At 42.7% G+C, this 24,569-nt stretch overlaps 1 protein-coding gene across 6 annotated transcripts in view; it reads left to right on the top strand.

The window, feature by feature from the left end:
• Nucleotides 1–24,569, top strand: part of rnf44 (ring finger protein 44) — a 181,857-nt gene that overhangs the window by 106,125 nt on the left and 51,163 nt on the right. For 5 of the 6 annotated variants that reach the window (XR_005460452.1, XM_038795622.1, XM_038795620.1 and 2 more), the window contains 2 exons: nt 8,026–8,219; nt 23,158–23,404. Coding sequence is in view for 5 of the 6 variants with exons in the window: in XM_038795622.1 (XP_038651550.1) it covers nt 8,026–8,219; nt 23,158–23,404 (441 nt within the window). In the remaining variant the exon portion in view is untranslated. The remainder of the gene's footprint in view (nt 1–8,025; nt 8,220–23,157; nt 23,405–24,569) is intronic. The other variant, XM_038795621.1, reaches the window with a different exon arrangement.

The raw sequence follows: 24,569 nt of genomic DNA, 5'->3' as shown, positions 1-24,569 counted from the left end.
CTGTGTTCTCTGTGGACCAGCCATCCCATTAGAATGGAACTGACCTTGGGCAACATAGCTGCGTGTTGCCCAAGGTCATAACATCCTCCAGGCACCGAGGATGTGGGTTCGTTCCTGGCCCTGGGTCACTGTCTGTGTGGAGTTTGCACATTCTTCCCGTGTCTGCGTGTGTCACCCTCACAATCCCGTGTCTGCGTGTGCCTCACCCCCCACAATCCCAAAAGATGTGCCGGGTAGGTGGATTGGCCACGCTAAATTGTCCCTTAATTGGAAAAAAAATGAATTGGATACCCTTAGATTTATATTTGAAAAAAAAAAGAAGAATGGAACTGACAACAACATGCACAATTTTGTAAGAACCGAAGAAGCGCATGCTCTCATATCCTTGTATGAGTAGCGGTCAATGACCTGCATTTGACTGATGGCTGCAATTTAACTCTACTCTGCCCGACTCTGAGGTGCTCCTCCCCTACTGATGGAAGGGTGTTCTTACTCATGTGAGGCCCTTGAGAAGTTTGTAAGTGATAATCTGTGAGTGCTTAAAGTCTCTGAGGTCTCAGTTACAAACTGTAACACTTAGGCTGCCACTAGAACAGTCTGGCCCAGCTGGCTTTCTGGCATCAGGATTGGTATTGGTTAAGGGAATGAGTAGAAAGCAGATGCACTGACATTCTGCGAGAAGACAACAGATGCTGCTTCCATTGCGCCCTTGCCACTCCCATGAGGCTGTGGCTCTTCACTTCCATTGAAGCACAGTAGGGCAGACAGAAGATGAGTGACACTTTGGAAGACCCATCCCTGAAAAGCAAAATCTGCCTCAAGACAGAGCATTAGTACAAGCTCGAGGTCTGCATGGCAGCTGTTTAATGCCACACTCTCCAAGGTCGATTGCAGAGCGCTGATGCCATTCAAGATAAAAGCATGCAGACTAAAATCTTGATTCGTGCTTCCATTTATAGTGCTGAAACTCTTTGGGCCTTCCAGTACTTAACATAATTGATTTGCCCCTAAAGTCTTCACTGGCCGACATTCTCTCCTTTAGATTATCTGGACTATTAATATAATTGCCATTTGTGGGACTCAACAAATTGGCTGTGAAATTGACTAAATTTCAGAAGCCCTTCATTGGCTGTAAATTGCTTTGGCGGCATGGTGACAAGTGGTTAGCACTGCTGCCTTACTGCGCCAGAGATCCAGGTTCAATTTCAACCTCGGGTGATTGTGGCGTTTGCACATTCTCCCCGTGCCTGCATGGGTTTCCTCCGAGCGCTCCAGTTTTCTCCCACAGTCCAAAGATGGGCAAGTTAGGTGGATTGGCAATTCTAAATTCAGTTTTCAAAATGTTAGGTGGGATTATAGGGATATGGGGGAGAGTAGGCCTAAAATAAGGTGATCTTTGCTGTGGACTCGATGGGCCAAATGGCCACCTTCTGCACTGTAGGTATTCTATGGGCTATCTTAATATTGTGAAAGATACTGCATAAATGCTCCCCGTGGGGTCATATTGAGGAGTGGTACATTTTCTTTTGTCTTGATGTGGCACAATGGCCATATTAATTTCTGGCCTGAAATGAATAAAAGAAAGTGGAAGAGTCCTTGGGTGTGAAGGGAGAGCAGAAAGCGATACTACAGATTGTCAGGCAGTGTGTAAGGTGAAATAAAAGGAGGGCAGAGGAAGATGGGATGTGAAAAAACCCTGAAGAAAATTGTTTCCAGCATTACCACTTGCCACACTTTGGTACTCCCCACTACCTGTGATGGCTAGCATATCTTCTCCAGAGTAAATGGGTGTATAGTGATATCAGCATCCTCTACAACTTTTTTTCCAGGGACCCATTTTTTAACCAACCGCCCAACCTTTGCGACCCATGTCGGCTGTCATTCTCGACCCGCCATTTTCTTTTACCTTTAATGCGAGAGGTGAACCTGCTTGTTCCTCATTTACTTGTTTGCTGCTGATGAAATGGAGGATTCGCAATCGTGCCTAAAGTGCATGATGTCAGCTTTCGGGACGCGTGGCCTCTTTGCCCCTCTTCAGGCAGGAAGATTGCATTGAATTTTTAAAAAATCTTCTCCTGGGTTAGCGCACTGACGTCAGGAGGAGGCGGTGCTTCTCACTGGGCCCCGCACATGCGCACTGATGAGCGGGCATGCATGCGCAGTGTGCCCGCATTTCTTTTAGCTGGTTGCGGCCGTCATTTTTAAAGCTGCTTGTAACCGGCATTGTTAAAAGCCGGCTGTTGGCTCCGCGACCCTCCTGACAACTGCCCGCGACCCATCCGTGGGCCGCGACCTCCACTTTGAAAATGCCTGCCCTACAAGATCCTCTGCAGGAAAGAGAGGATTTTGTTAGTGACAACCTTGCGGTTACTTTGAAATTTGTCATGAGAGGCAGCACAGTGGTGCAGTGGTTAGCACTGCTGCCTCACGGCACCGAGGTCCCAGGTTTGATCCCGGCTCTGGGTCGCTGTCCGTGTGGAGTTTGCACATTTTCCCCGTCTTTGCGTGGGTTTTGCCCCTCAACCCAAAGATGTGCAGGTGTGGTGGATTGGCCACGCTAAATTGCCCCTTAATTCAAAAAAATGAATTGGACATTGATTTGTTATGGTTGAATAATGTAGTAATGTGGGTGAAATGTGGGCAAGTGAGGGCTGTAGTAACAATGTGAGGAGGTGGAGTCAAATGTTTGTGGTTGTGGGAGAATGACGGGAAGTGGCGGAATGAAACATAGGAAATACTAAATGAAAGATTGACCAAGCTCCATCTCGTTAGGGTTTTTATCATCCTAATAGTCATGTGATACAGAGATGATTGAGTTTTTTATCTGTGCAATTAATCTCTATCAATCAGTCTGCTACAGACCAAGACATGGCACAATGGAAACCCTTTGGGGAACCATAGATCCACAGTCATGTCAAATTACACACGTTCTCTTACCAAAATGTTATTTTCTGAAAAAGCAATCTAATTTGCATTTAACTAAAGCAATAAGAATTACATCAGTATCTCCAGACAAAGTCTGTCCCACTCGCTGAAATATTGTCTTCGCAAATTAGCTTTGAACTTCCCTCCCACCCCTTCTTCCCCACTGAGAGATGCTCAGTTTACAGAATTGTTCCTCATAGCCCAAACCCTCCATCACCTTTGCCATTCTGGTTTTCCTGTTATGTATTGTTTCAATAGCTGGAATATCCATTCTGCACTGTGACCACCAGAACTGCAGCCAGTATTATAAGCGCAATATAGTCACACCAATAATGTGCAAAGTGGCAGGACTAGGCAACCTCTGTTCAAAATTGACCTTTTAATGCATCCCAGCATCTGATTTACTTTGCTCACTACCACTGGGCATACAGTGATAGCTTCAATTTATTATCAATCGGGACCCTAAGATCTCTCAGCAATTTTCCATTAACATTAATTTCTTTCCATTCAAGTGAGCGTCTCTTGCTGAATATTTTGAATAGTGTGGCTGCAATGGTGGAGGGTAAGGTGGTGGTTCATTTTCTTACCTTGACAACTCTGCAGAAATCAATAACATTTACCCTGATGCATTGGGAGCTAAGCTCCTGGACTGAGCATGCTCTGAAACCTCTTCTCAGTGGCAACAGTTGTTTCTTGGGGTGTTTTTACCCATTACTCTCCCTGGGAGGGGAACATGATTTTGCTCCTGTTGACAGCCCATAAACATGTATGAGAGAATTTGAGACTTGAGACCTTTCACTGCATTTCTTTGCTGTCTTCATAGAAAGTGCACCCTGCCTTGACGTAGTGCTGGCTGCCATTTAGGTTGCATAATTGAAACCCAGTTTTCTTCCGCATACCTGAGTCTTCATGGCGATCTTTATTTTTTAATTATTTTTATTCAGATTTTTATCAAAACATAATTTTTGCATAACCATTAACAACATTTAACAAAACAAAGTGAACATTAACATTATATAAAGAAAAAAGAACAAGAATACGCAACATTTCCCCTCCCCCTCAGATTGCTGCTGCTGCTACTGACATTTTAGTGCTCTCCTAGAAAGTCGAGGAATGGCTGCCACCTCCGAGAGAACCCCGTCATGGACCATCTCAAGGCAAACTTTATTTTCTCGAGACTGAGAAACCCAGCCATGTCACTAGCCCAGGTCTCAACACGCGGGGATTTCGAGTCCCTCCACATTAAAGGATCCGTCTCCGGGCTACCAGGGAGGCAAAGGCCAAGACCTCGGCCTCTTTCGCTCCCTGAACTCCCGGATCGCCTGACACAACAAAGATTGCTATCTCTGGACTCGACACCACCCACGTGTCGAGGATCTTGGACATTGCCTTAATCCCTGCCAGAATCCTTTAAGAACCAGACATGCCCAGAACATATGGACATGGTTCGTTGGGCTTCCTGCACACCTCGCACATCTATCCTCAACCCCAAAGAACTTGCTCATTCTCGTTGCCATCATGTGTGCCCGGTGGACCACCTTAAACTGGATTAAGCTAGGCCTGGCACATGATGAAGAGGAATTAACCCTGTTTAGGGCATCCGCCCACAGGCCTGCATCCAGCTCCCCGCCTAGCTCCTCCTCCCACTTGCCCTTTATTTCCACCACTGGGGCTTCCTCCGCCTCCTGTAGTTCTTGGTAGATGCCCGATACCTTCCCCTCCTCTGCCCAGGTGCCGGAGACCACCCTATCTTGTATCCTACGTGGGGGTAGCAACGGAAATGTCACCATCTGTTTTTTAAGAAAGGCGAGTACCTGAAGGCATTTCCAGGGGGCAAATTAAATTTCTCCTCCAGTGCTTTCAAGCTGGGAAAAGTCTTCATAGTACTGATTTAACATGGTTTCAGCAACCCATCCCATGCCTGTGCATTTTGAGACATGATCAAATTTTGAAGCCAGTGTATCCTTTGACTTGCCGTCAGCAGAACCATAAGAGATTTGCATGTAAATGTGGATGAGTTCATTCTTTATATTGCTGATGATGTTGCATCAGTCAATGATTGCAGCTGTATTTCTGTAGATTTATTCTGCTGTTGAGTTCAACTGATACGAGATTTAACCCTTAGGATCATTTTAGTATTTCTTAATTTAATAGGATGGGGGTTTGAATTCTAGCCCAACTCTCTGATTTAATTCATTCTGATAAAATTCTAAAAAGCTAGTTAGGAGACGTATTTTCAATGGTTTCTTTCTGTTCAATTTGAATGTTGCATTGAAAGCTTGTGCAAACTTAAATGCTTGCTCCTTTGCAGTCCAAGCATCATTATTTGATCATGTATACTTTTGACTTTAAAACAGAAATGTGTATGTTACTGATCTTTCTATTTGCCAGTAAATTGTAATAATTTCATAGAAGATGTAGTTTTGGGCTGTTGGAAATTTATAGCCTCTCTTCTCTGCCTGTTAACCATAAGAATCTTGTGACATGTATCTGATCAAGTTCAACCCAATTCCTAGTGATCACAGGTCTGTGCCACAGAACTGATTCGCGTGGAGAGGCCATGGATGGACTAGTGGGGGAAACTTTAAAAAAATAGTCCTTGGCGCATCTAATATAAAAACATAAGAATTAGGAGCAGAAGTAGGCCATCTGGCCCTTCGAGCCTGCTCCGCCATTCAATGAGATCATGGCAGTTCTTTCGTGGGCTCAGCTCCACTTTCCCACCCGAACACCATAACCCTTTATTCTTCAAATAACTATCTCTCTTTACCTTGAAAACATTTAATGAAGGAGCCTCAACTGCTTCACTGGGCAGGGAATTCCTTAGATTCACAACCCTTTGGGTAAACAAGTTCCTCCTAAGCTCAGTCCTAAATCTACTTCTTATTTTAAGGCTATGCCCCCTAGTTCTGCTTTCACCCGCCAGTGGAAACAACCTGCCCGCATCTATTCCCATCTGTAACATTTTTCATGTTGGAGCTGAAGTACATTGTTGGGCAGCTTTACTTAAAAGGAAGCGTTTCATTTTGCAATGCTTACACACCTGACTTGAACCAGCTAAATATGTACATCCCCCCCCCCCCCCCCCAGCCTAAATTAAACAATCATATTAACTTGCAACTGTATGCAAGATAACTGCTTCAAGTAATGATTTTGCCACTGAAATGTGGTAGATTCCTGTGCTAGAGGATTTAAAGATAATATATACTGCCATAACTGGAAGCAGTCACAGAATTTAGGCTTGCCAGAAAGTGTAATTAAGCCTCAGCTTCTGGAAACCAGCAAGATTATTTTTTAAGAACCATAAATCCCAGTCCCTACCTCCTCTGCACTCCCTTGATGCTCTTTGCCAAGTGTCCTGGGAGTCTGAGGCGTTTACGTCCAATAATTACAAGCGGCCTACTGAAGTTCAGAAGGTAGGATAAACTGGCAAGTAGGTAAATGATGATGCCAAATTTAATTTTGAAAAAGATCTGCAGGAGGTGAGGAAGGTGAATGCATAGAGGCCAGCAGGGTTCACGTAATAATGAAAGTATGTAAATTCTTAAATAGGATCACAAAAGACCATCAGGGTGCAATCTGTATGATTTATTTTGTGATTCCAAATGTCACCATATTAAGTATGGTATTTACAGTATGGCAAAAGCTGTTATTTCCATAGCCAATGGTGAGAATGTATAGTATTAAATCAGAAAATTCCAGGAGTGGTGATATTAAGAATTAACTGTATAATCAGTAAATTAAATATAAGGCCAGGTTTACTACCACTGGTAGTCTCAGAAATTGTAGGTCGAAAATAAACACAGAATTGTTTTTTGTTTGAAATATAATTGAGTCAGTGACTAGCAGGGATTCCGAAGGTAATTTCAGCAGATTGATAAGTATATTTCTATTTCATTGAATTAGAAATACTTGTTCTGAAATTACCCGTTACCTTTAAAATAGGCACTATCAAATAGCATACATTTCAAAAGAAAATGAAAGCTCTGCTACCCACGTCACACTCCCACGTCACTCACCACACATCATTGTGCACTATTTGATGACCTTCAGTGACTTGGTGAAATCATCCTTTCACCGATTTGGTTGAAATATTTCTGTCCATTGAATAGAAAAGGTGGAGTTTCTTGAGTCTTGTTTTTTTTTTACATTTAAACAGTAGGAAATAACAGTAGGAATTGTATCTTAATTTCAGTTACCCAAATTGCCGAATCATTCATTACCAATAATTATCTTTTTATTGCTATAAGTGCGTTCTTAAGTGCAACCAGGCTACCTTCTCATTGCTAAGCTCTGGCCACCTTTCTATACTCCATTCCCATCCTCATTCCCAATGTGCTATTCCTGTTTCTTGCAGTGCTTGAGCGAGCTCCAGTTTCTCCGTCACTTATTGTCTGCTGCATCATTCACTCTGAGGTAGTAACCCAAAAATTGTTGTTATTTCTTACAAAACAAGGTTTCCTTATTCCTGCTCTTTTACTAAAAAGGTTTGCTCCAGTTGAAGTGTTTTTGGCATCTTGCTAGTCCTCGTTGAAAATCTAATTAATTCTAATTTGATCTTGAGACCAAATGATTAAACAGCACAGGAAGCTTTAGTTCAGTCTGAATGCGATTCCCTTTTAAGCAGCTCATTCAAATAACTGCACCTCCAACAGTATCGCACTTCCTCGGTGGTGTTAACATTGATTATTGCCATTAAGGTCTCTGGAGTGGGACTTGAACTCACAACCGTCTCACTCTTGAGGTGTGTGTGTGTGCTGCCGATTTCATTCCCCATCCTGTAGAATACGGATTTGTCCCAACCTCTTCTAGGTTTACTCATGTGCAAGTTACACAAAGAAAAGCACACCTTTCATTGACCTGTAATAGAATGTGTTGTGGCTCCAGGTAATCATAACATTTTAAAATTGCTTTTTGATGTTGGTGTCTGGTTTCTCTAATTCTGTAATTTCATGGTCATAATTCACCTACTACCAGTGAAATATTGTTATGAAACCCTCTCTTCGGTTCCTTTGGCATTGCATCTCTCTGCCCATGTCTACCGTACAAATGTCAGTAGTGCTTAGATTACATCTGTTCTTCTTGCGTTGCGCTTTGCAGAGCGACGACAGTCCCAGCCCAAAACGTCGGCGTGTCTCTCATTCTGTCCTTGAGATCCAGAGTGCATCTCCTCCTCAGACGCCACCAATGCGACCATGGGAAATAACAGTGAATAGGCGGCCTCCCTCAGCCCCTTTCAACCAGCGACGATTCTCAGGGGAACGGTGTAACACACCAGCACATCACAGGAGAAGGTAAGTTCCATATTGGAGGCAAACCTCGGGCTTCTTGAGGCATGTACAATTTGCTGCAGGGCTGTCTAGTGGTGGGAAGGGGAGTTAACAGCAGTGGTATTTTCTGTCCATGTCCAAACACAAGAGCACTGAATTTCACCAGATTTTTCAGAGGAGTTCCTGCGAAGTTGAGCTTATTTCCTTCTAAAGTTTGCTATCTTGGTTTGATAAATTATAGCATGTAGCTGAGGAGGAAAGTTCTGTGGTTGCTCTGTTCCATCTTAATTGGGTACAACATTTTAATGCATCACGGTTTCAAAATGGTGCATTCTTGATGTATGCCCTTAATTCATGGAATTAGAATTGGATAAAATCTAAAATTGGCCCATTGGTATTTATTCTCTCTCTTGAGATGTGGCATTACGTAGTAAGGCTTTATGTAAACGAAGACTATTCTATGCTTCCTAATTTCTCTAGTTTGCATATAATTTAGGGGCTTGTTTAGCACAGTGGGCTAAACAACTGGCTTGTCATGCAGAACAATGCCAGCAGCACGGTTCAATTCCCGTACTGGCCTCCCCCAACAGGCGCTGGAATGTGGCGACTAGGAGCTTTTCACAGTAACTTCATTGAAGCCTACTTGACAATAAGCGATTATTATTATTAATTTCTGTGTCTTATATTTCCTTCTCTAAAAATAATTAATTGGTTCCTTTTTAAAGCCTCTGGTTTTCTGTTCTTTCACCTCATTGTTAATCTTTCTACAAACCTGGTACTCTTGCTCTTTTTGATACCACTAACCTTCAAATCCTGTGCCAGAACCTGCCTGTTTTCCATACTTGTGGAATTCCCTTGTTCCTAAGATATCTTTACTCTAAACCTGGCCCACTTAAGTTCAGGAATCCACATTCATAGAACTCCTCAAAACACCTTCAATAATGTTTCATCGTTCCTGTAACATGGAAACCAAACCTGAACCTGGACTTAGAAATGCAGCCACATTGACTTCAATATTACCTCTTTCTTTTTTTTTAAATAAATTTAGATTACCCAATTATTTTTTCCAATTAAGGGGCAATTTAGCGTGGCCAATCCACCTACTCTGCACATTTTTGGGTTGTGGGGGCGAAACCCACGCAGACACGGGGAGAATGTGCAAACTCCACACGGACAGTGACCCAGAGCTGGGATCGAACCTGGGACCTCAGCGCCGTGAGGCGGTTGTGCTAACCACTAGGCCACCGTGCTGCCCTAATATTACCTCTTTCAACTTGTACGCCACACTTACAACATTTATTTGTTGTTTTTCACTATCATCTATATTAGATCACTGAATTGACATCTTTAATGACCCATCCATTTATTTTGCACATTAACTAAGCTATCCAGAACCACATTGATTAACATAAGTAGGTACTACACACATTTTGATGTAATCCATAGTTTTAGAACATAGAACATTACAGCGCAGTACAGGCCCTTCGGCCCACGATGTTGCACCATCCTGTGAAACCCTTCTAAAGTCCCTCTACACTATTCCCTTATCGTCCATATGCCTATCCAATGACCATTTGAATGCGTTTAGTGTTGGCGAGTCCACTACTGTTGCAGGCAGGGCATTCCACGCCCTTACTACTCTCTGAGTAAAGAACCTGCCTCTGACATCTGTCCTATATCTATCTCCCCTCAATTTAAAGCTATGTCTCCTCGTGCTGGACATCACCATCCAAGGAAAAAGGCTCTCGATGTCCACCCTATCTAATCCTCTGATCATCTTGTATGCCTCAATTAAGTCCCCTCTTAACCTTCTTTTCTCTAACGAAAACAAACTCAAGTCCTTCAGCCTTTCCTCATATGATCTTCCCTCCATACCAGGCAACATTCTTGTAAATCTCCTCTGTACCCTTTCCAATGCTTCCACATCCTTCCTATAATGTGGCGACCAGAACTGCACGCAATACTCCAAATGCGGCCGCACCAGAGTTTTATACAACTGCAACATGACCTCATGGCTTGAAACTCAATTCCTCTACCAATAAAAGCTAACACACCGTACGCCTTCTTAACAACTCTCTCAACCTGGGTGGCAACTTGCATCCTTTTAAGTCATTTATCAAAGATACAAATTGCTGTGATCCAAGCATCAATCTCCATGGGAACTAACTGGCAGTCGGTTGCCACCTATCTATCTTTCATGCATCAGTCTAGCCAAATACTTTGCAATCAACTCTATAGACACAGAGGGAGATTGGATCAATTTATTTTGTAGCTCAGCATTAAATTTCTTCTTGAAATGCAGGTGGATAATATCTTCCCTTCTTTCTGGGTCAATTGCAGTAAATGATGAACTGTAACAATTTATTTGCGGTTGGGGGAGGGGTCTCCAATTAGATCTACACCAACTCTGCTAAGACCCAGTACTGCTTAATGATCCTTCAGGAAATTGTCTATCAAATCTCACATTTAACCCCACAGTGCTGGTAATTTATGTGTTCATATCTTGCCCTTTCCTTAAAACAAAAATAGGGTTTTATTTGCCACTTTCGATTTCAGTTTGGAAAATACTTTGAGAATTTTCTTCTCCTGAGCCAACTCCCATCAGCATGGAGCTTTATTTACCAAGGGGTTCCTGCACCTGGGCGCTTCCTGTCTGTGCTTCCTTTGGGCTTCTCTCAATAAGGTGTCACCTTCACCCTGTGAGAAAAACACTTCCCTGTTCCAATATGTCACCTTTTCCTCCACCAGCACCCTGACACAGAACATATCACCTGGGCTTTCAAATCAATTCTTTACTAAGGAGGTGCCACCTTCCAGATGAGATGTGAAATCGAGGTTTTGTCTATGCAGGTAGTCATAAAATATTCTGTGACACTATTTAAGCAGCAGCGATTTCCTGGTGCCTAGTCCAACATTCACCTTTCAACCAAAAGACAAGTTTAGTTTAATGGTCATTATTCTCATTCATTTAAAAAAGAAATTCCAATTAAAGGGCAATTTAGCATGGCCAATCCACCAATCCTGCACATCTTTGGGTTGTGGGGGTGAGACCCACGCAAACACTAGGAGAATGTGCAAACTCCACATGACCAGTGACCTGGGGCCGGGATCGAACCTGGGACCTTGGCGCCGTGAGATAATTCTCATTTAGAGGTTGTGCAACCTGGCTGAACAGAAGTGGTTATCATGGTTACTTATATGACAACAACTACGTTTAATTTAACTTTTAGGCTATGCAGCACTTTTTAATGTCCTGAGGATGTGAAACATGCTGCATAAAATGCAACTTATTTAGCTTCTGATAGGAACATAGAAGCAGGCCATTCGGCCTGTTGAGCCTGCTAGCCATTCAAACAGATCATGGCTGATCTATCTCTATACCATTTTCCCCACTATCCCTATAATCCCTTGATGTCGTTAGTGTACAGAATTCTATCGCTATCTGTCTCGAATATGCTCTTTTTTAAAAATTCATTTATGGGATGTGGGCGTCGCTGGTGAAGCCAGCATTTATTGCCCATCCCTGGTTGCCCTTCAGAAGGTGGTGGTGAGTTGTCGTCTTGAATCGCTGCAGTCCTTGCAGTGTAGGTACACCCACTGTGCTGTTAGGGAGGGTGTTGCAGAATGTTTCCCCAGCGAAAGAACGGCAATATATTTCCAAGTCAGGGTGGTTAATGACTTGGAGGGGAACCTCTAGGTGGTGGGGTTCCCAGGTATCTGCTGAATGAGCTTCCACTGTCCTCTGGGAACTGGAGAATTCCAAAGATTCACTACCCTCTGAGTAAAAGCATTCCTCCTCATCTCAGTCCTAAATTATTCTGAGAATGTATCCTGGTTCTAAACTCACCAATTAGGGTAAGCATTCTATTCACATCTACTCTGTGAGAATGTTGTACGTTTTGATGAGATAACGTCTTATTCTTCATAATTCCTGTGAATACAGGCCCAGTTTCTTCAATCTCTCATCATAAGCCAATCCCACCATCCCAGGGATTAGTCTGGTGAACCTCCATTACACTCCCTCTATGGTACGTATATCCTTCCTCAGAAAAGGAGACTCCAGGTGCAGTCTCGCCAAGGCTCTGCAATTGCAGGAATGCATCTTTACTCCTGTACAATAATCCTCTTGCGATGAAGGTCGACATACTATTTGTCTTTCTAATTGCTTGCTTTTAGTGACTCATGAACAAAGACACCAGGTCCCTTTGGACATCATAACTACCCGGCCTATCTTAATTTAAGAAGTATTATAAGAACATAAGAACTAGGAGCAGGACTAGGCCATCTGGCCCCTCGAGCCTGCTCCGCCATTCAATGAGATCATGGCTGATCTTTTGTGGACTCAGCTCCACTTTCCGGCCCAAACACCATAATCCTTAATCCCTTTATTCTTCAAAAACTATCTATCTTTACCTTAAAAACATTTAATGAAGGAGCCTCAACTGCTTAACTGGGCAAGGAATTCCATAGATCCACAACCCTTTGGGTGAAGAAGTTCCTCCTAAACTCAGTAATCTGCCGTACTATTTTTTTCTACCTAGTGAATAACTTCACACTTATTCACGTTATATTCCATCTGCCTGTTCTTGTCCACTCATGTTGCCTGCCTAAATCCCCTTGAAGCATCCTTGCATCCTTCTCAGAACTTTTGTGTCATCAGCAAATTTGGAAATCTTACATTTGATCCTTAGGTGCTCCACTAGTCACAGCCTGCTATCCTGAGAATGATCTGTTTATTCCCACTGTCTGCTTTCTGTCTATTAAACAATTCTCAATCCATGCCAGTGTATTATCCTCAATCCCATGTGTTCTAATTTTGTTTACTAACCTGTGTGAAACATTATCAAAAGCCTTCTGAAAATCTAAATACGTCCCATCCACTGGTTCTCTGTTGCAAGTAATATCCTCAAAACACTTCAACATATTTACCAAACGTAATTTCCCTCTCATAAATCCACGTTGACTCAATCTTATTTTGCCATTATTTCCTAAATGTTCAGTCGTCCCATCCTTTATCATAGATTCTAACATTTTACCTCCTACTTTCATCAGACTAACAGGTCTGTAGTTTTCCATTTTCTCTCTCACTCCTTAAATAGTTGGGTTACATTTGCTACTTTATCGTCTGCAGGAACCTTTCCAGAATCTGTAGAATTTTGAAGGCTAACCAACAACGCATCCAGTATCTCTATAGCCACCACCTTCAAAATTCTATGGTGTAACTCATCTGGTGTAGGGGATTTATCAACCTTAAATCCAATTAGTTTTTCTAGCACTACCTCTTTATTAATAATTTTTTTCATTTCCTCATTTTCACAAATCCCTTGGTTTCCAAGTGTCTGGGAGATTTTCTATATCTCCCTCTGTGAAGGCAGACACCAAAAGTAATTGTTTTGATGCTTCAATATTTCCCTATTCTCCATTATGCCTTTTCCTGCCCCTGCTTGTAATGGACCCACATTGTTCTTGCTAATTTTCTCCTTTTCACATACATAAAGAAGCTTTTACAGTCCACTTTTAATGTTTTTCACTAGTTTACATTCATAGTCTCTTTTTCCTTTATCAGTTTCTTGGTCCTCATTTTCTGGATTTTAAATTGCTCCCAATCATTGTGTTTGCCACTCACTTTGATCTATAAACCGCTTCCTTGGATATAATGCAGTCTTGAACTTCATTTTCTAGCCATAGTTGATTCTCCTTTCCTGTTGGGCTTTTGTGTCTTGGGGGAATGTAAAGTTGTTGTAGATCACGTAATACCAATATAAATACTATCCATTGCCTGTTACTGTCAAATCTTTTCATTTATTTTCCAAGTCCACCATAGCCAACTTGCCTCCTATGCCTTAATTGTTTCCTTTGTTACAATTTTAAAGCACTAGTTTCAGAATGAATTATATCACTTTCAAACCTAATGTAAAATTCTGACATATTGTGGTCACTATTTCCTGAAGGCTCCTTCTGCAGCAAGGTTATTAATTAGCCCTTTCTTATTACGTAAAACTAAATCTAAAATAGATTTAATCTAATCTAAAACTGATCTCTAGTTGGTTCTTCAACATACTACTTCAGAAACCCATCTTGTACACATTCCAAGAATTCATCCTTCACAACATTAGTGCTAATTCGGTTTATCTAATTCATATGTATATTGAAGTTGTCCATTATTACTGCAATGTCCATGTTACATGCAGCTCTAATTTCTTAATTTTTTACCATGCCCAACATCACCATTACAGTTTGGTGTCCGTAACCAACTCCCACCAATGTTTGTTGCACCATGCTTTTTCTTAGCTCCACCCAAACTGATTCTACATCTTACTAATGCACTGATATTGTCCACTCTTAACAGCACTACCCCACCTCTTTTCACCTATCACTCCTAAATGACGAATACCGTTGAATATTCGATTCCCAGTCTTGGTCACCCTGTAGCCACATCTCTGTAATGGATAGATTTAAATGAATGTTTTGTAAAAAAAAACTTATATTTTTCACTCTATTGCTCTCATTTCCTGCTTGTGGATCGTCAGTTCTGTAGCCTTCCCATATACCACAGATATGTTGTTGGGAGCTTGTGTGTAAGTGCCATTCTATCAGCTGCAGAATATAATTCTTATTGGGCCAATGATGGACCAACCCTACCACCTTCTTCTGGCTTCTTACTTCATGAATGTATCTGCTAATGGTACTGTGACCATTGGTCTAGATTTTTTAAATATTCCTTTTACCTGTGACTTTCAGATGCCATGATGATTTCCTATCCTCTATGCATAAATTCTTTCAAGAGAAGGAGCTTCAGGCTATAAGTAGTTGCATTCCCTTTAACTGCAATTCAGAAGAGTTGTATGAATATGCTGTTCTGCACAATACTAATCAGCTGCTTGACTGGTCCCTTTCTGGAAAAAAATGTCCATTCCCAAATAACAAGTGCAAAGTAAAATCTAATTCTGAATGAGGGAAGCAATCCAATTCTCAGCTAGCCACAGCCATGCACATTTGTATGTTTCAATGCCTATTTCATTCCTTTCTCATGAATTCATTGCCCTCTTGTCGTCTCCTTCCATTTAACTTCTCCTGCGCGTGTTCCTCTCAACCGCACCATCTCCTGTGGCCTTGCAACTTCATGGGTTTGATTACCAAGAAGACAATCTCTGGCCACCTATATTTCTCTCTGATCATGTTGCCGAACGTTCTTCAACCTCACTCTCTCTGCTTGCACTGGAAAAGAACTTTCACTCTTGTACCTGATGGTGCCAAGCCTCTGGCTGTATGGGTGCGATAGTGCCTTAGTTTTCCTGATCCTGTTCCATCTTTGTTTGTTGAATCCACAAGGCACAAATTTGCATGCCTGGTGCACAACTGAATTAGCCATGTATTGCTGGATCTGACTTGACCAAGCTCTACCAAGCTTCACTCTCCTCTGCCAAAATGATTTATCACCATCGGATTATTCGAAAGGACTGCTTTCCTCCACTACCAGATTTCTCTATAAATCCCTCTCTTTCCTGCTGCTCCACCCTTACCTCTAACAACCCTCACCTCTCACAAATTCAAGAGAAACTTATTGACTTTTGCGTCCAAGACTGAGAGTGAGTCTGCAGTCAGCGGACCACGTCACCAAAACTTGCCCTTGTCACGAACACCCACATGTATACTCTCGTTCTTTCCCTCATTTCTCTCTCTTCTCTCTCCAAGCTCAGCACATTTACAAGACCTGTGCCCCAATTCATAGTCCTCATTTACAATAAACTGCTAGTCCCCATTTCGGCAATCTGTACCATCACCACACCATCAGTGCACTCTGCAAAAAAAAATCCCTTGACCTTTCTCCTCAATCACTACTGTCCTTTCATTTGTTTCTAAGGATACTGTATTAAATGTGTGCTAGGAGGTGAACCATCCTTCAGGATGTTCCCACTCAGCCGATGAAGGTGGATTGAGAATTAGGGAGACGGCTGGGTTTTCTCCTGTTCATAATAATCATTGCCCAGTACTGATGTGAGATGCATGGTATGCTATTGAGGGCTGGCTTTAAGTTGGAATTTGCTGCTTCATTATAAGTCGGGTTGCAAATGAAGCTGAGCACACTGTGGTATCATCAGTGAAAAGCTCCACTCAACAACAACTTGCATTTGTCCAGCATATTTAACGTAGTAAAACATCTCCAGGTCTTCAATGCGTGTAAAACCAGACCAAAATTACAGCTGAACCAAACGACAACACCAGAAAAAGTGATGAATTTGACAACGGCATGTAAAGTGATATTGGGAAATGCAGCCCAAAAAAAAGTAAAAAATAAAGGACTTGGAAATGAGAGACGGTGACCATGACCATATGATGAACGGGGCAACGCGGTGGCATAGTGGTTAGCACTGCTGCCTCACCACGCCAGGGACCCGGTTTCAATTCCAGTCTTGGGTAACTATCTGTGTAGAGTTTTTGCTTTTGCTCCGTGTCTGCGTGGGTTTCCTCCAGGTGCTCCGGTTTCCTCCCACAGTCCAAGATGTGCAGGTTAGGTGGATTGGCCATGCTAAATTACCCCTTTAATGTCCAGGAATGTGCAAGTTAGGTTATAGGGATAGGGCGGGGGGCCTATCTAGGGAGCTCTTTCAGAGGGTTGGTGCAGACTCGATAGGCCGAATGGCCCACTTCTGCACTGTAGCGATTCTAACACTCAATTTCTGCTTCTTTGGTGCTAAACCAGCAATGAATATCATGGTATTTGAATATACTTTCAGTTCCAGTTTACAACATAAATCTTGCTGAACGTTAATTGTTTCTGCCTGTGGATTTTGGTAGTTTTAAAAAATATTCATTTTAACATGCTGCAACCTTTTCAGTGTTGCTCGTCAGATTGTTCATCAGAACTAACAATGTATTTATTTTGGGGCTGCTTAGCTTGTAATCTGGGGTATTTTGATTCTGATACGTCTTTGCTGAAAGAATAATCAATTTGGCTCTTGGCAGACTCCTTGTTGAAGTGCGTCCAAGTGATTTGATCGGCTTCTCATGGCTGAAGAATTGAATCTGGGGTCGGCACCGTTGTCCACAGAACTGGCGTTTTGTTTTGGTACTTGGATGAACTGCTCCAACTGTGTTGTTGCCACGGGCCTTTCTCTGGGCAAATTGAATATTGCAAATGTGATGTGATGAAACAAACTGAACCAAATGTCAATGCTGGTCTTCATGTGGGCTTGTTGGCTGCAGTATACTCTCAAGAAGGTGTGGGGGCAGAAGAGGAATGGCTTCCATGCTGTTGAATCCATCATGATGAAAGACCTTGTTGTGATTTTATCCTGCTGTCGCATTTTCATGATGGACTTCCGGTGACTTATGTGGAAGTGTTTCAGAGTGTAGATGTAGCACCAACAGCAAACCCAGATTTCTGCACCATGCACAAAGGTGGTAAGGACAATGGCCCATTGAGTTTGATTTTAGTCTGTGGCTTCATGCCATGCTGCTTCTAGACTTGATCATGGAGTCAGCCTTAGGAAGGAGGTGCTTTCTGGATTTGTATATGGATATTTTCATCAACAGTGGCATCCCTAGAGAGCACACTGCCACGGTATGAGTTTTTCTACAAACGTGAGACTAGTGCCATATCTGGTGCTTCATTGCATTTGCCAGTGCTGGCTGAGATATAACCTTAGTCTTTGACACACCAATTTGGAGGCCAATGTCTTCAGCAGCACCCAAGAACTTGTTTGCCATTGTCCAGATGTCTTCTCTTCCTTATTGTGCGAAGCTACAGTCATCTGTATAGAGAACCGCTCTGCAGACTGCCTCTGTGACTTTGGTGAAGGCACACGGTCTGGAGAGATTGAAGAAAGTCCTTGAACAAAACCTGATATTGATGCCTGCAGGCATGTCTCTGATAGCTTACTTATATATCAAGGAAGATATTGAAGAATTGGGGATCCTTGCTTTACACTGCTCATTACCACAAAGGCATCAAGATATCTCCCCACCTGTACAAACACATCTAACCGTTCCATCATCCCGTAGGTGCAGAATTTTGACAAACTTGTTCAACATCCCAGCTTGAAAAGAAAATGCCATAGACCAGGTCAACACTCACTGTCAAAAATTTTAATTATATGATGCTCTGTACTTCTCTGGTCATTTTCTTGCTGCAAACACCATATCAGCTGTCCCATGGTTAGTTCTAGCACTGCTCTGTTATTCGGGGAGGATGTCTTCCACAAGGCTGCCTAGAAGATGGTTTAAAAGGGCGCTTGTTTGATCGTTGCGGCACTTCCTTTTCCTTGGTAGTTGCCAAGTACATTTTGAATCCTTTTCACTTCGAGAATTTAGCATTCTTGAGGTCCTGTGGAACCTTTTCCTAGTCCCAGATACTCTTGAAGACAGCTGAAAGTTTATTAGCAAGCTCTGTATTATTGCATTACCAGATCTCTGCTGCAATTGCCATCTGGCAAGTGGTTTTGTCTTGTTTGGTTGATTTGATTGTCTTTATCACCTCTTCAGTTGAATGAAGGAAAGGACAGGCTTTCTTTCTCTGGCAACTGTTCAATATGATGCAGAGGATCTGCTGACATGTGGGCACCGCTGTTGAGCTCAGTGAAGTGCTCATGCCACCTTTCCATTACTGTTGTCTTATCAGTGCTTGGTTCACCTCCTGGAGCTGTTAGGATGGAGCAGAGACTGTGGTAGATGGGCCATATACAGTCATCACATTGTACCTGTCTTTCAGCTAGACTTTGCAGCTTTTGTGTTCCACCAGCCACTTTGCAATTCTCGTATCTCACGCTTGAACCTGTGTTTTATAGGTTCGTGCTTGTGTTGTTGACTGCGGGGTTGCTAAAAGATTTGTGTTTGTGAGCTGTTTCAGATTGAGAGGAAGGCATAATTTTCATCAAACCAGTCTTGGTGCTTGTGTTCGCAGTATCCCAGGACATCCACTGAAGTCTTGAAGCCCTAGTGTAACAAGGTCGCGGGTCGTTGTAAGGTTATTGAGTTTGACATCTAGCTTTGGCCATACCCGCCTGACAAGCTGACTGACAATGTTTTCACTAGATCTTTAGACTGAGCTTGTGCAGATCAGGGTAGATTATCTAGTAGTCAGTCCCTCACATGGCACAAGTTATCTTGATATCAGTCTTTTCTTTCTGTCAAGCACATAGGCAAGGAGATGTTAGTCCTTAGATCATGGGCATTGCCAGGTTGTCTTGTATTCTCCTTTCAGGTGGAAACAGAGTATTGATTATGGCAAGGTGATGTTTGACACATAACTCAATGGAACCCCACTACCTGTGTGATGTGGTCACGTCTGACTCTGCTTTTGAAATCACCCATGAGGATAATTTTGTCATCTTTAAGGGCTGATTGTAGGAAATGATCCAGATGATCATAGAAACTTTCCTTTACATTGCACTGTTTGTCATGCACTCATCAGCATGGCACATCATCTTTGTTGTTGCAGGGGAGACTGTAAGCTCCTAAATTGTTGGTTAATGCCTTTGGGAAAGATTTTTAAGTCCCTTGTAATCTGAAACCTATAGAAGGTAGAATTCTCCAACAGAAAGTGTATCGTGCTCCTATTTCTTCAAGCTGGCCTTTTCCTGCTAGTCTTATTTCATTAAGACTATATCTATGCCATATTGTCTAAGTTCCCTGGCTACTCGAGCTCAGTGGTGTTCAGGACTGCAGCTGGTTTGGCGATTTAAGTAGGGCGTAGAGATTTAAGCATGCCTCTTGTTATAGTTGGTGACGTTGTGTTTGTCTTTGCTTTCGTCTGTAGTTTCTTGCCGCAGGATTAAGTTGCTCCCAGCCACAGTATGCTGGTTAGTAACAGAAGCAGGCTTTGTTTAGGATTTCTTTTATCAGCTCCTCTGGGGGAAACCAGCCAGCTGTGCATGCCTAAATAGAGCAGCTGGGTCCTCATGTAGTCTTGCTTCATGTAGATGCTGCTTCAGGGCACATTTGATACAAACCACCATTTAAAGCCACCTACGTACAGATTGAGGAATATGGCTTGGTGTGACTGCATCCCTGATTTTCCCCCTTCCCATTGCCATAGGACTTTTGTTGTATATCTGTAGGCCTCACTTTACAGCTAACTTATGCTAAAGAATTTGATTATATAGTGGAGGAAGGCTGCATATTGCCACCCCCATTCTCTCGGTTGCTTTTGCATGATCGCAAAGGTTTCTACGTCACTTGGCAGTTGCAGTGGTTGGCCACTACAAGGTGATCCTCTGCTTTTGCCCTTTGCTGCAATCCATACTTAGTTACCCTGGTGCCATATCAAGTATTGCAAGTGTCGCTTCCATGCTGCAGTGAATTTTGTTTCTCCCTTCAAACATCTGTTGCTGCACTATAGGGTGATAAATGGTATGGATAAAGTAGACGTGGAGCAAATGCTTCCTCTTGTGGGGCATTCTAGAACGCGAGGTCATAGTCTTGCGCTAAGAGGTAGCAAATATAAAACGAGAAACTACTTCTCTCAAAAGGGTTGTGAATCTGTGGAATTCACTACCCCAGAGTGCGGTGGATTCTGGGACAGTGAGTACATTTAAGGAGGAGTTAGACAGATTTTTAATTGGTAATGTGTTGAAGGGTTATGGAGAATGGGCAGGAAGGTAGAGTTGAGGCCTGGATGAGTTCAGCTATGATCGAATGGAGCAGACTCGATGGGCCAAATGGCCTATTTCTGCTCCTGTATCTTATGAAGTTATAAGGCAGAGGTTAATGGTTCACCAGGAGAAAGGGTGGCGAGGACTTGAAGTGAGACGCTGTAGATCCAGAGAGAACTGCTGGTCAGATATCCGCTTCCTTTTTTCTAATGAGGCATTAGATAGGTAGGACCCATCTGGAAATTAAGATGAGAGTTGCCGTACAACCATTGAAGTGTGTGTCTGTGATCAGCCTTGACCATAATGAATGGCCTCCTCCTGCTCCTATTTTGTATGATAAATTTTGTCGTCATACATTCAGAGGTAATAAAGTAAATAATTTTTGTTGCTTTGATGGAGGTGTCTGTGACACTGCAAAGCACTTGTACAGCTCTCAATTCCAAGGTGATACTTTGAAAACTGGCTTAAGATTCAATTTGTTTGTATGGTTGGAACTGTTTTGTCATGGGGAAAATTCAATGTTGAAATTACTCTTTAAGAGAAAGACCTTCTTGAAAGCACAGTTCTGGGTTGTTATTTTTCCAGTAATCTTTGCTGTTTTTAAGGTAGGAGAGAGGATAAAAATCACATTAAAAAGAAAGTGCCGACATGCAGAATGGATATATAGCTCAATAAAGAAGTGCAGGCTGAATGAACGATAACATGTATGCTATATATAAATAATCTATTCAGCAGTCTGACAGCCCCTTCATTCTGCTAGGGGATTACTTCCATTGTAGCCGTCATTGGAAAAATGGTCTTGCCTAAATAACTTAGTTCAGGATAAGATAAGTCAGGAGAATTTGGTATGGTTTGAAGTATGTTTTTATTTTAAATTTAGAGTACCCAATTATTTTTTTTCCAATTAAGGGGCAATTTAGCGTGGCCAATACACCTACTCTGCACATCTTTGGGTTGTGGGGCGAAACCAATGCAAACATGGGGTGAATGTGCAAACTCCACACTGACAGTGACCCAGAGCCGTGATCGAACCTGGGACCTCGGCGCCGTGAGGCACAGGGCTAACCCACTGCGCCACCGTGCTGCCCAGGTTTGAAGTATGTTGAGAGTGAAGGACAGGAAACGGGCTAAGAGACCTTAGAAATAATCTAATTCGAAGATGACAAAGGCAAGGGTGAGGGTTTCGGCAGCAGATGGCAAAGGCATGGTTGGAGGTGAGTGGTGCTATATGGAATTGGAAACCAAGTTTGATTTCAGATCAGATGCGGAGGTTGCATCCTGAGACAGTGGCCCAGGGAGGAGTTAGAATCCAGGGTCAATGATTTAGGGTTTGCGGTGCAGCCAACATGAATGGCTTCCACAAGGGCAGCAGGGTGGTGTAGTGATTAGCACTGCAGCCTCATGGTGCTGAGGTCCCAGGTTCGATCCCAGTTCTGGGTCACTGTCCATGTGGAGTTTGCACATTCTCCCTGTGTTTGCGTGTGTTTCGCCCCCACAACCCAAAAGATGTGCATGGTAGGTGGATTGGCCACGCTAAATTTTCCCTCAATTGGAAAAAATGAATTGAGTACTCTAAATTTAAAAAACAAAGAAGAAAAATGAATGGCTTCCACACGTGCAATGATTAGTTGGTGAAAATTGTGGGTTATCCAAATCTTGGGATGCTTAATGAGCAGTCTGGTAACACCAAGGCATTGGAGTAGTCAAGAGAGCTGCAAAGACATCACCTTATTACAAAGAGGATTTCTTTCAGAGGGGCTATTTAAAATAAAGCCAGTTGAGAAGCAGTGACTGGTTGCTCCCAGCATCAAGGGTTTCGGAATGGTGAAATACCTTGTGCTGATCGTGGCTGCTTTGTTGATGTGGAGCCAAATCACACACAAAGCTGGCTCAGGACCAATGTGTGGGCTAGGGTCTAATTGGACAGGTGAATGTAGAAGTGGCGCAATTTAGTTGGGAGAGATGTGCAGACAGAATTTATCAAACTAAGATAGCATTTAGTCCTTACCAACACCCACCCCAAGGATTCAAATACTAGTTTGCGTTTTGGCAACTCCCTTTCAATCTTTACTATTTCTTTCATGCAAAGTTTCCAAGTTCTCTCCTGAGATATTCTGTGCAGGGCAGTATCAGTTGCTTAGCCAAAAGAAGGGAGTTAAAATTACCAGGGATTGTGCGTGTAGTTGCATTTTCATAGCAACACTCGGAGAATGGAAATATCTAGTTACCTGCCCATCACAACCAACAACAAGGAGGAGAGAACAATGAGAAATGGGGAATCAATGCAGATAAATAAACAAACTTCAAAATAAGGATGCAAAAATTGTCTAGATTTGGTGTATATTGTTTTAAATCTTTTCTCTTTGCAGTTTCAATCTTTTTACATTCTTGCCGGTTTGTTGCAGTCCTCCTGCGCGACGCCAGTGGGGTAGGCGTGACAGGCCTTTGCATAATCCTATAAACCAGGATGAAAACTACCACCATCCTCCATATTCACAGCAACTGCCTATAGATGAAAATCGATCTTACAATCACACAAGCCTATCACCACGTATGCTTCACCCTGCTGCACACCCGCCGCAGCAAAGTCCCGTCATGGTGGATCTCCACGAACAGGTTAGAGTCACTTACCACCTTGTCAGAAAAGCCATGCTCTGCTCTTCAACCACTTTCTGATTTAAACGCGTGTGGTTGGTACGCTGCGAGTCAGTGAACTATAAATACATTATTTCAATATGTAAATGAATTGGATGCAGGGTGGAATGGCAATCGACTGTTGCATGTTACCACCCCACTCTGTAATGTGATCCTGTTCCCTTGAGAGCATATAAGATACAATGGGTAAGTCAGAAAGGAGACTAACAAATAGGAATGGAATTGAGGGCCGATGCCTAATGGTGCAAGGGGGCCAGGAGCAATTCAGGCCATCCTCCTCCTGGGCCCCTTGCCTTACATTACCACAAGACATCACTTTCCCCGGTAGGCTGTGGTGTTCTCCTCTTCCCAACTTTCAGACCCTATGATCCACTCTCTGCGTAGATTTTCCGGCCACATTCTCGGTCCTTCATGACTCCAGGACCATCACCAATATGCTTATTCCCTGAGAATTCTCTCTTCAATCCCACATTCCAGAATCAGTCCCAGTGTTCTCGGTCTGTGGAACTTCCAAAATAATGTTCCTGAGACCACCCCCTCCCCCATCCAGGTACAGTTAAACCCTTTTCCTTGTGCTCCCATATCCTAGTGCTACCCCTCCAGGTTCAAAAGTCAGTGTCCCTGGGAACACTGCCTTGCATAACATTCCTATTCTTGTAAAAGTCTCTGATTCACACCAATGGTCCAACATTAGATCCCCAATTACAGGAGCAGGGGGTGGCTGACTTTTTTTTTTGAAGCGGGGATTGGGAGCAATATTGGTTTGCAACTGACTATTTCGCCTTGCAGGAAAAATGATTCATGATATTGTGACCTATGAAAAGGGATAATAAATACCATAGGATGGCATTGCCTAGCTATTGCCGGCACCGTAATAAACTTGTGATAATTTGTGCTGAACTGAATTCTGCTAATGAATTCTTGTCCTGTAGCCCATTCAAGTCTCATACTATTGTATCAAAGCTTCTGAATAAACACATTTTTAAAAGTTGTACAGTTTGTAAATTGGGCAAATTATTGGGATTCTAGCCAGTTCAGGCTTGAAATCTATCTTAGTCCATACAATGGGAACTGATTGATAACTATTCTAATTTATAGACAAATGTGACTGTGCCTAGTGTTTGTG

The sequence above is a fragment of the Scyliorhinus canicula genome, chromosome 4, assembly GCF_902713615.1.
Source record: "Scyliorhinus canicula chromosome 4, sScyCan1.1, whole genome shotgun sequence".
In the NCBI taxonomy this organism is placed as follows: Eukaryota; Metazoa; Chordata; class Chondrichthyes; order Carcharhiniformes; family Scyliorhinidae; genus Scyliorhinus; species Scyliorhinus canicula.
The sequence above is the reverse complement of the archived record's forward strand: the minus strand, read 5'-3'. Positions and strand labels throughout refer to the sequence as shown.